Genomic DNA, 12,885 nt, shown 5'->3' on the forward strand with positions numbered 1-12,885 from the left:
TTATTTGGGCTGCGACCCATGTCATTTTTGTTCATAATTTACTAAGGCCATTGGGCTTTTAGCTGATCCAACAATCCCCACATGAATAGAAATGACTCTAAACATATGCAGACTAAATGCAGACTCGAAAGACTCTAAAAACCTATACTTATTCTAATCATGACTAGAGTAGAAAAACTTATCGAGAGTGTTTGCGAAAATTCACTGTGTTTGAGTTGGTGGCATTTTTAAGCCTTGAACCACTCATAGTTTATATCTGTCGGGTTTAATTTACCAGAAGGTGAACATGATGTCTAAAACACAAGTGTTGTAACTTATTGATATACTAATTAATTTTGTTTAACTGGAACTCTATTCTCACAGAGCATAAACTAAAACATATTTTATTTTGATGGTTGAAAGCTTTTAAAGAAAAGACAAGACTCTAGACTCAACTCAATCCCAAACTTAATATTCTATATTTTGAGGTGGAAAACGTAAGGGACATGATTCTTTCAGTAAGAGTTGTGATGGAAGAATCAGGAAGCTTGAAAAATGAAATCTCCATGACATCCAAGATATAGACATGGTTAGGGCTCACGCCAGGAAACGAGCTAGCACGGACACAGAATGCTTCAGCCTTTGAGATGAAAATGGTGAGATCTACAATGTCTTGAGTGTACACTGAATTTCCCTTGGGGGTTACCCTGAACGCCATTACACCTTTTGTTTGCAATACGGCAATACCGTCCATAGTCTGTCTGAAACACTTGACCAAAAAGGTTTCACCTGTGGATTGTGATTCCACCATGTGTTCGCTCGTGAGACATGTATCCATAACCTCACGTTCTGCTTCGGTCGGCTCTGGAAGAAAATGATATCGCAACTCCTGAAACTTGGGTGTGTGCTTGTCTTCGCAGAGATCCCATGATGCAATGAGTTGGCCGCCAGCTCCAGGTATGCGAAACATGTTATGTTTCTTGGAAAACATGACACGGGAGGAGAAGAAGCAGGGTTTGCGATCCTGATGTTGAACCACTTGGAGTTGCCTTGAGCAGAGGGTCGGCAGTAGCTGAGTTGGGGTCCCATGAACTTAATAGCCACGACACAATCTTCCTCCTCTGGAGATAGTGAGGACAAGGACACGTTGGTGACGATTTGGGTTTGGCAATGAGGCAAAGATACAAGAGGAGGCAGCAAGATGCATTTTTGATTTGCATCAGATGCAACCGGGTTTTAGATCATCATGGAGACGCAAAATGCCAACGCCATGCATCAAAGAGGCTACCCAGCCATGAGAGGACCCGATTGTCTTGAACCAACCGGTGTTTTATGTAGACCGAGACAACAGGCATAACGCAGCTTCATTTTCTCGTAGAACTTAGTTCTCTATTGTGTTCATTGTGGCCCTGAACTATTCCTGGTTTTCATGAGTGAACTTAGAGAATATAGCCTTACATATCATTCTCCTAGAAACGGCCACATTTCACACTCATTAGGTGATTGACCATGAAAAGTATTGAGGAATACTCCGCTTAAGAAGCTATGGAATCATTAAAAGCTTATGCTTATCCTTCTCACATTCTTTAGCACTTTATCATCTTAGGAGCTGGGAAGAGACAACTTTGTCTCAAGTGCTTTGGTTAGATTCTGTTTGATTTTGTTTTCCCTTTGAACCTACGTCTTGGGATCTCCAGTCATGATAGGTAGGGTTGCAATCAAGCATCCTCATTTGTTATAGGCTTTAAACCCATTCCTTTTGATGATTTAGCAACAAAATCTCGTGGCAAACCTTTAGTAAATGGATCCGCTAGGTTGTCAGCCGATTTGATGTAGTCTATTGTGATTACACCAGTTGAGATAAGTTGTCTAATGGTTTTATGTCGTCTTCTGATGTGACGAGATTTACCATTGTAGAGATTACTCTGAGCCCGAGCTATAGCTGATTGACTATCACAATGTATGCGTATAGCTGGCACAGGTTTCTCCCACATAGGAATATCTTCCAAAAAATTTCTAAGCCATTCAGCTTCTTCTGCTGCTTTGTCTAAGGCTATGAACTCAGATTCCATGGTTGATCTGGCTAACACTGTTTGTTTGGTAGATTTCCATGATATTGCTGCTCCTCCTAGTGTAAAGACATATCCACTCGTGGATTTTGAGTTTTTAGAATCTGATATCCAGTTAGCATCACTGTATCCTTCTAAAACTGCTGGTTCTTTACCATAGTGAAGCCCAAAATCTTTGGTGTAGAAGTAATTGAGTACCCTCGTTATAGCTTTCCAGTGTGTATGACCTGGATTACTTGTATATCGACTAAGTACGTTTACTGCATGCGCTAGATCTGGTCTAGTACAATTGGTCAAGTACATGAGACTTCCGATCACACGTGCATACTCGTTTTGTGAAACCGCTTCACCTGAATTCTTTGTCAAGTGCATTTGGGGATCTAACGGAGTTTTTGCCGTACTATTAGAGTAATTTTTAAACTCTCTAATATTGTTTGAGCATAATGAGATTGGGTTAAGATAATTCCGTTTGAATTTCTTGTGACTTTAACCCCGAGAATTACATCTGCTAATCCCAAGTCTTTCATCTCAAATGTCCCTTTGAGCATGTTTTTGTTTGATTGATAATGTCTTTATTGCTTCCAATAATGAGCATATCATCTACATATAGACATAGCAAAACATACGCATTTTTGGTAGTTTTGTAGTATATGCATTTGTCACATTCATTTATTTTGAAACCATTTGACATCATTGTATTGTCAAATTTTTGTGCCATTGTTTAGGAGCTTGCTTAAGTCCATAAAGTGACTTTACAAGTCGGCATACTTTGTCTTCCTGTCCGGGAACGACAAAACCTTCAGGTTGTTTCATGTAAATTTCCTCTTCTAAATCACCATTTAGAAAAGCGGTTTTTACATCCATTTGATGGATTTCTAGGTCTCTTAAGGCTGCGATTGCTATCATCAGTCTTATTGATGTTATTCTCGTTACTGGAGAATATGTATCAAAATAGTCCAAACCTTCCTTTTGTCGGAATCCTTGAACTACAAGCCTAGATTTGTATTTTCCACCAGGTTTTCGTGTCATTATCCATTTATTTCCTAATGCTTTGCAGCCAGGTGGTAAATCTGTTATGTACCATGTATAATTTTGCATGATAGAATCAAATTCACTCCTGACAGCTTCGTTCCAAAATGGAGCTTCTGGTGAAGCCATGGCTTCTGCCAAAGTTTTTGGAACATTTTCTACTAAAAATGCCATTAGGAAATCTTCACCAAAAGATTTTTTCTTTTTTGCTCTTTTGCTTCTTCGAGGTTCATCTTTTTCTTCATTTTCTGAAATATCATTTATAGAAATCTCGACGTTTGTCTCAGTTTCTGAGTTTTTGTCATTGTCTCTTTCTTCTCGAGTTCGTTTTGAACCTTGTTTTTCCTTATATGGAAAAATATTTTCGAAGAAAGATGCATTTCTTGATTTCATGACTGTATTTTCATGAATGTCTGATATTGCAGATTTATGTACCAGAAATCGATAAGCATTACTGTTATGTGCATATCCGATGAAGATGCAATCCACTGTTTTAGGTCCAATAGTGACCTTTTTTGGTGGCGGTACCGCAACTTTTGCCAAGCACCCCCACACTTTGAGGTATTTATACGAAGGTAAATTACCTTTCCATAATTCATATGGAGTTTTGCCAGTTACTTTGTGTGGAATTTTGTTGAGGATATAATTAGTGGTAAGCAACGCTTCCCCCCACATGTTCTGGGGTAACCCAGATTCCTGCAACATTGCATTCATCATCTCTTTTAGAGTTCGATTTTTGCGTTCAGCAACTCCATTAGATTCTGGTGAGTAAGGAGCTGTAGTTTGATGGATTATTCCATGTTCTTTACAGAATGCATTGAATGGACCATCATACTCGCCTCCTCTGTCGCTTCTAACTACTTTAATAGTTGTTTTAAGCTGATTTTCGACCTCGAGTTTAAATTCTTTAAATTTTTCTAAGGTTTCGTCTTTGCTATGTAATAAATATACATAACAATATTTTGTGCAGTCATCTATGAAGGTCACAAAGTACTTTTTCCCACCTCTAGTTTGTATGTATTTTAAATCACATAAATCGGTGTGAATTAAATCTAGAGGTTTATTAGTTCTTTCAACACGAGGTGATGGCGTTTTTGTGAGCTTAGCCTGTACGCATACTTCACATTTTTGTTTACTTGTTTTGCATTTAGGAATTAGATTTAAATTCATTAATCTTTGTATAGATTTGTAGTTTACATGGCCTAATCTTTCATGCCATATATTAAAAGACTCAACCAAATAAGCAACTGGCTCTTTCTTATTCATTGAAACTTTTGGAGCTACAACTTTCGGAAGGACTGTCATTACATTCAACTTGACAAGTCCACCCTTAACATACCCTTTCCCAAATACATCCCATTCTTCCTAATCACGAGCTTGTCCGCCTCAAAACTTATGGCGAATCCATTCTTGCTGAGCAAGGTTCCCGAGACCAGGTTCTTCCTCATGTCAGGCACATGCTTCACATTCGTCAGAGTGACCTCACGTCCAGATGTCATCTTCAAAATCACATTGTCACGTCCTTCAATCTTGGAGACTGCAGTGTTTCCCATCCTGAGCTTCTCCTGAGTCTCGCTTTTCTGATAGGTGCTGAACATCGCCCTATCGGTGCAAATGTGGGTGGTTGCACCAGTGTCATACCACCATTCCTTGGGGTTGTTGCTTTCAACCATGTTGGCTTCAGTCACCACAGCAACGAGATCCTCCTCAGCCTGAGCCTTCTCATCTTTGATCTTTTTGCGACACTCAACAGTCTTGTGCCCCACTTTGTGGCAGTAGTGACATTTCCCCTTGAACTTCTCCACATTCGCATTGATCTCAATGCCTTTGTTCTTGAAGTTTTTTCCAGAAGCCTTCAGGGCTGCAGCAGTTTTGGAAGGCTTGGCAGAGAATTGGCGTGTGCCTTTCCTTTGCCTTTGTGCTCAGCCATGTTGACACTGTGCTCCTTAGCAGTGACCTTGTCAGCAGTTCGGTTTCTGGATTCCATCTGAAGCCTCATGATGAGCTCCTCGAGCCCCATCTTCTTCTTCTTGTGCTTCAAGTAGTTCTTGAAATCCGCATAGCTTGGAGGAAGCTTTTCAATGAAGCTGAGAGTTGTGAATGTCTCACAGATGGACATTCCTTCAGCAGCGATTTCATGGCAAATGAGCTGAAACGCTTCCACCTGATCCATGATGGGTTTTGAATCCACCATTTTGAAGTCGTGGAACTTTGAACCACATACTTCTGGCAGCCAGCGTCCTCACCTCTGTACTTCTTGTCCAGTGATCTCCACAGCTCTTTCGCAGTGGGAATCTCACAGTAGACTCGGTACAATGGGTCAATGAGACGACCCAAAATGTAACCTTTGCAGATGAAGTCGGAATGCACCCATATGTCAACAGTTGCAAGACTGTGAACATCATCAATCCCGTACGGAATCAGGGGCTTGTCCTCCTGGATGAACTTGTCCAGCTTCATCGTTGTCAGGAAGAACATCATCTTCTTCTGCCACGTTTTGAAGCCTTTGCCATCAAACTTGTCTGGCATCAGTCCTTGAGTGAACACACTAGGACAGCCGGAGGAGTTTGAACTGCCACCGGACCACTTGCGGTTGCTGAAACTGAGCCCGTCTGATAAAGACCAGCACCGAATAGGCTACGGCGAGTGGTTTCATCAGCAGCATTTCCCGCAGTGAGGATAGTGCTTGTTGTTGCTGCAGCGGTTGACGCTGTGATGTTTTCAGAGGTTGTCACAGTTGCATCAGTGGCTGCAACGTTGAGTGGAGTTTTGACATCTGTGGTGTCAATGGGGGTGTTGTTATCGTTCGTCATTTTTCTGTTGAGAAAACATGAAGACATATTAGTACTCCAATCAACAAATAACATATTATTTTTAAGCAAAAACTAATAGTCTAAAATCGATTTTCATTTTTGGTGTTTGAACCAAATCATATCGATATAAGTCTTGAGAAAAACGTTTTGCAAACTCTTAAAAGCGTTCGCAGAAATCGTTTTGTATAGACTTATAATGTTTCACAAACTCGCTTAATAAAGCGGTTATTGAAAACGATTCATGTAAATAACATTTTGTTAATGTATCAAAAACGTTTCGCGATAATGCTAGAAAGCAATCTGCAAAGCGTTATGAAACAAAGAAACATTTCGCGGAAGGGCTATAAAGCAAATCGCAAACTCGTTTTCAAAAGAACATAGAAACGTTTCGCGGATAAGCATATAGTAAATCGCAAACATCTTTTGAATGAAACCATAACAGGTTTGTATGAATCATATATGAATAAACGTTTTTCGGTAGTGCTACAGAGCAAAACGCAAACCGTTTATGAGATAAATTACAAACGTTTCGCGGAAGTGCTAGAAAGCAAATCGCAAACACGGTTCCAGAACCCGTTTTTATAGATCGTTCTTCAATCCGATCAAATGCTTTAGATAGAAAGCGTATTAAGAGTTAAGATTGTAGAAGCCGGAAAACCGGATCAAAAAAACGATATAATATAAACGATGTTAAGGAAATATATAAACGATTCAAAACTGTAACGAAAATGAAACCATGGAGTCGAGACGAATCTCTTTCCTTAACTCTTAATATTCGCTCCGTTAGTGCGACAGATCTGTACGAATAGGAGTAGGATAAAACCATGATAGGTTATCACGCGCACTCGTGAAGAACCTCTAACGAACTAATATTTCTACGAAACACTCTCTAAACTTACGCTATAGGATTTGCTGGTTTTGGTTGTGAAAAAACGTTCTCATAAATGAAGGAGGAGACGAGTTTATAAAGAGGAGAAGACGAGCCACTTTCCATAACTGATGCAGCACGTGCGCACGTTGGCGGAAATCTCGCGAGAATCTCGGAGGCGAGGCGTTACAAAACTTTCTCCGCAAGATCTTTCTCGTTTAAGCTTATCGTCAAGAAGAGAGATAGCGTGTTTGTTTAAACGAACTACGTGTTGTTTAAAATAAAATGCATGTTGTTTTTTTCGGGAATAAATGGCAAAACGTTGAGCTTAACTTGGTCCAAAAAGAATATTCTTATTGGGCCGGAGGCCCTCCACCAAGACCCAAGACCCAAGACCCAAGGCCCACGCCCACCCGAGCCGGCCGGACGGCGGCGGCGCACGCGTGGAGTGCCTTCCTCTCTCTCTAAGCCGTTTGAGTAATAATAATACAAGGGCATATATATATTACTCAGACTTGTTGATGTTGTCCGATGTGGGACAAACATTATTTTTTTCATTTCTTTGGCAATTATTTGGGCTTGACCATGTCATTTTGTTCATAATTTACTAAGGCCATTGGACTTTTAGTTGATCCAACAGATCTTGGATCAGTTTTTTTTTTTTTATCAGATAAGAGAAAACTGATGCAACTCAAACATGTCAAGCTTCTGTAATGAATGGTAGGAATTTGAGTTTGTATTATTCTATTAGGTGGTTTTCTGCGTCACGAGCAAAAGTAAAATTTTAAACTATTTTATAATTACTATTTTTTATTTTTTATTTTTATATTTTGATTATTCACTTGTTAAATTAAAATCATATTACAAAATAATCATTAATTATTTGAAACTTTCATGTTGGTAAATAATGACTTAATAGTATATTTTTGGTTACTTAATTTTTATAAATAAATATATGTAGCTTATATTCATATTTAATTAATATACTTACTTAGTATATAATATATATTTGGTAAATTTTGGTAAATATACTTTATTTTCTTAGTTTCAGTGGTGCTTTTATCTTCCAGGTTTTAAATTTTACAATATCAGGTTTTGTACTTGGTTCCAACTACAACATACTAATCATACAACGTATATAAAAGGTGTAAGTTGAATTTGTAACTCAAGTACAATACATACTAGATCATACATAAATCAAAAATTATGAGTTCCAGTTAAACCAAAATCATAAAATCAAACTATAATCTGTTTTTGTTTATGCTATGTGAAAATAGAGTTCCAGTTAAAACATAATTAATTAGTATCTCAATAACTCACAACACTTGTGTTCTGTGAAAGGACCCATAGCTAGCTAATGTGATCGATCTTCAAAGACCCATCTTATATCTTCTCACTTTTTTCTATATCTTTGGGGTCCTCATAAACTAGATCAAATTTGGTTCTTCTAATAAATTACACATCAAAAGTTGTAACTTCAATGATCAGTATAAGAAAGATGTACTGACAATATTGGGTTTCAATCAAAGTTATGAGCCAATTTTGACTCCTCCAAAAAAAAAAAATTTCTCAGTCTAGTTTTGATCGTTGGGGTATGGAATGGAATGGTATAAAAATCATAAGCAGCTGTGAGGCAACCTTAAGATCTGTGAAAAGAAATGGGGGGGGGGGGATTTATCAGAACTACCAACTGAAAAAAAAAAAAAAATTGAAAGGATTTTCATAAATAACCGAACATATTAGATATCTCTCGACCAAATATTGAAACCAAACTGAGAGCCTAATGGATACCTGAATTTGAAAATATAAATTATATAATTACAAATATTAAACATATTCAATTTCAAATAACTGAATATCCTGAAAATACTATATAAAAACCTAATTACCTACAAAACATTACTGAGTATATTTATTCAAAATATTAAAAAATATTTGAACTATCTAATATTTTTTATCCAAAAACTGAATTATCCAATATTTAAACCAAAGACCTAAATCAAAATTGAACTACCAAACTGAAAAAAAAAAATCAAAATGGAAAAGAATTTCATAATACCGAACATGTATATATCTCTGGAAAAGAAATATTGAAACCAAACTGAGAGCCTAATGGAGACCTGAATTTGAAAATATAAATTATATATTACAAATATTAAAATATTAAACATATTTTTTTTGACAACAATAATTAAGTATAAGAAATAAAAATATTACATTAAGCATCTATCATAATATTAGATAAAAAGTAAATATACAATATAAAATAAATAAATTATAAGTAAATACATAATATAGAAATAAAAACTAATATCAAACATCTATCTGAAAAATGTATTTTTACATTTTTATTATTTACAAATACTTTTATAAGTAAATATATATACAATATAGGAAGAAATAAATAGTAAGTAAATTACATATAAGAGATAGAAATGTTACATATTATAATAAGTAAAATATAAGAAAAAATAATAATTAGTAAATATTGTATATAAAAATAAAAATATTACATTAAATATATATCATAATATTATCATTGATATAAATCAAGAAATTTAGAAAAATTAAATATACAACAAAAATAGAAGATAAATAGTAAGTAAATATACAATATAAAAATATATATACACTATCTAAAAATGTATAGTTAAATGGAAAATGTATAGTTAATAAATAAGTAAATATACAATATAAGACATAGAAATATACATTAAATATCTATTATAACTTTACCATTTGATATAAAAGCAAAAAAATAAATAATAAATATACAATATAAAGAAATTCCTTAAGTTGGTCATTTTAACTTTTTGTCATAAAATAGCCTTAATGAGAAAAATGACAAAAAGAAGTTTATTAAAGAGGAAAAATACATTTATGCCGTAGGGTTAACTAATCTAGATTTAGGGTTTAGAGTTAAGGGAAGTTTTGAGGATAGGATTTCAAATTAAAAAAAAAAATTTAAATTTTCAAAATAAAAAGTGGCTATTTTGGTCATTTTACTTATTCAATGTTATTTTTGTGACAAAAACTTAAAAATATATTTGAGAGAGTTGCCCTACAATATAAGAAAAACTAAATAATAAGTAAATATATAATATAAGAAATGAAAACCTATATTAACATTATCTGAAAAAGTATAGTTTTCCGTTTTTTCCAAAAAAATATATATTCACACAAACATATAATTCAGAATTTTGTTGTTGTTTAGAATACAATGTAAAAAAAAACTATATAGTTAACATTTTGAAAATCAAAATAGCTCTGCGCGTAGCGCAGGTTAACTCCTAGTCTAATTATATAAAGGAGTGTTTACCTCTTTCCTAGGGCCTCCACGTCGGGGCCACGTGTCCACTTCACTTCGCGTCGTTTCATTTATTTTTGAGTGTTTGATGGCTTTGATTGTTTAGGAGGCCCGACAGCCCATTATAAGAGACCCTAAATCTAATGATGCGGAAAAGTGGAGTTCGTCTCACCTCTCCCTTCTACGGCGACATTTTGACGCCTGAGCTTCTTCCGAAAAAAAAGAATATATGTAAACGGTTTCCTTCCATGATTCTTCGTACCTGGCTAAAATCATTAAAGTTCTCCTTAACTTCATCTCCTCCACTCCTTCCATGATTCTTTATTTAATGCTCACTGCTTCCAGTCGGTGAATCCACATATATAAATAGTGAATCTTGGTTCTGTAAACTTCATCATTCTGTTCTTCACATCATATTAGCTTTAAAAACTTTTGTAGAGCACAATGGGAAAATCCTCTTGAGCTCTCGCCTCTAAAACTCCAATTTTCGTAAAGGAGGGTCACAGGAGGAGGAAAGCGGCGGCGATGGAGGATAGAGGAGGAGGAAGGCGGTAAGAATAATGAAAAGCCATTGATGATAGTGAAGAGGATATGAGGAGAGATTATAATGGAGAGTTCGGCGGAGGTAGGTCTTCCTAACCATCGCTCTACGTTCTTCTCTGCTGGTTTCAGTTGGTTTGTTTGCAATTGGGTATTTGCCTCTCTTTGGGTTTGAAGCGATGCGTCTGTGTGTCACGATAGGTCTTTTAGTGATGCTGGAAGCTTTGATTTAAAGGCTATTTCATCGGCTAGCTTGAATTAGCATTGTTATTTGCCGGTGGTTTCAGAGTTTACCGGCGTGATTCTAAGTCGGTGGTGATTGATTTATTGGAAGTGTCTCTCTTTCTCTCAAGATGGTTTATTTTTCCTCCTTCTATATATTTCATGGAAGGATTTTTTTGTAGTGCCTCTCTAATCTCATTGATGTATTTTCGTAGAGTTTTCTTCCCTGCGTTGACTAAGTTAACAGTGGCTCTCGGTCCTAACGGTGGCTCTATTAGTGACGCTGATTATCACCATGAGACACTTGATAATCTGCAAATTGCTGTATGTTCTTTCCTTCTGTTTGGATCTTTGGATTTGATTTTTTTTCATGTGCCTGTTTAGAGTCCTTTTTGGGTTCTTTGGGTATGCTTGATACTGTGGGACCTGATTTGCATGTTATCAACAATTCTTAGAAAGCTATTACTCTTAAAGATATGGACTTGCGACTTTAAAACCAACCAGTAGCAAGAAGAAGCCTCTCCCATTAATTTATTGCCACGTTAATTCTCTTTGAGATGAGATGATATCATATCTCTAATCAATGGTTTATTTTGTTTGCTTTTGAGTTTTTTTTCCATCTGCTTATACTCGACTCAAACAAGCTTTGTTGGTATTTAGATGATGAGGGGCATTTAATCTCTCTGTGGACTCAAACCAAATTGTAAACAACATTGGTCCAGATAACACCAATAGGTGAGATGCTTCTGCAACAATCGAAGGCTGTTCAGAAGTGTCCGAACCAATTCCTCCGCAAATTGATCAACTGGTCAACACGAAGAAACTATAAAGGATCCTGATCACTCCAACGATGGAGACAATGAAGCTGGCCAAAATTTCCCAATTCCATTTCCAGTTCCTAACTTTTCACCCTTCACCGAAAAAGTAGTTGTCTTGCAACTTTTTAATTATTCAGTTCTGGTTTTCGTTTGTTCGAGTATAATTGGTACACATGGTAACTTTAGTAATTATGTTGTTATGAAGTTTTTTGTTAACCAGATGTTTGGTTTCGTATGTGTTTGTATTATTTTGGAGACAGTAAAAAAAATATATATGCGGCAGTCAAAAAATATATATGCGCAATAAACACCAATATATTACCACAAAAGATGTAGTTTTTATTATTATAATTTTAGCAAGAGATGCCTTTGTCTTAAAAGTGAAAAAATAACTAGCATTCAAATTCAAATAAACTAACGTAATTGTAATAATGGAGATTAAGGTAAACAGTTGTAAAGTTTACATCAATACAAAATAATTCGATAAGAAATAAAAGAGCAAATAAAATAAATTAATTCCTCTCTTAATGTTGACAAAAAAAATCATCTCTTAACAAAAAAATACTGTTGTACTCAAAGATCATAACCTATGCATGGTAGTTATGCAAATTAGTCAACATCTTGATGATTCTCAATATTTAAATAGCATATATAGTAAATAATTCATGAAAATAATTGCTCAACATAATATATAACCCAATCCACTAAAACAAAATCAACTAAAATATTAGAAGCTTACATCCCGAGTGGGAAGTTTAAATTTACATATTAACTCAAATATGTAAGTAATTAAGTATATATTTAGAGATCAATTACTGCTATATATTTAAATATATATATATATATATATATTTTATACAGGGACAAAATGATGTGTACTGTCTGATGAAAAACCAAGCTTACATCTTTTGAAATCCGTTTGTAACAACAATTGTGGTAAAGGTAACTATCTCTATGCCATAATTTTTCCTATGCACATGAGAATATGAGTAATGCATGAAATTTATGGATAGAAACAGCAAACCGACATGGCTGGAACTGACAAATTGCGAGATAGATGAAACGTTCCTTATGCGATGTCTCTATATTGAAAAAGAAGTGTTATGGAACTAATGTGATCTTTAATATGCCACCAAAAAAATGTCATCTCAATAATCTAGAAATCGATATCATGATTATTACTATAAACAGATGGAAAAGTTCTCGGTGTTGGTTTTTACGATGATGGCAAGTGTCTACA

At 35.5% G+C, this 12,885-nt stretch overlaps 1 protein-coding gene and 1 long non-coding RNA gene across 2 annotated transcripts; one reads left to right on the forward strand and one right to left on the reverse strand.

Annotated features, from left to right (window-relative positions):
- Positions 1-430: 430 nt before the first annotated feature.
- Positions 431-949, reverse strand: LOC125594725. The gene has a single exon (XM_048770813.1). It carries the CDS (start codon positions 947-949, stop codon positions 431-433), a length of 519 nt encoding a protein of 172 aa, XP_048626770.1.
- Positions 950-11,045: 10,096 nt separating this feature from the next.
- On the forward strand, positions 11,046-11,849 carry LOC125594726. Its single transcript, XR_007329971.1, has 2 exons — positions 11,046-11,151; positions 11,488-11,849. It is a non-coding gene; the product is annotated as an uncharacterized LOC125594726 (long non-coding RNA).
- Positions 11,850-12,885: the final 1,036 nt, after the last annotated feature.

This window comes from Brassica napus (assembly GCF_020379485.1).
Source record: "Brassica napus cultivar Da-Ae chromosome C3 unlocalized genomic scaffold, Da-Ae chrC03_Random_8, whole genome shotgun sequence".
NCBI lineage: Eukaryota > Viridiplantae > Streptophyta > Magnoliopsida > Brassicales > Brassicaceae > Brassica > Brassica napus.

Bases quoted from the DNA above. Each gene is read 5' to 3' on its own strand.
- LOC125594725 (XM_048770813.1), bottom strand. From the start codon at position 949: ATGTTTCGCATACCTGGAGCTGGCGGCCAACTCATTGCATCATGGGAT.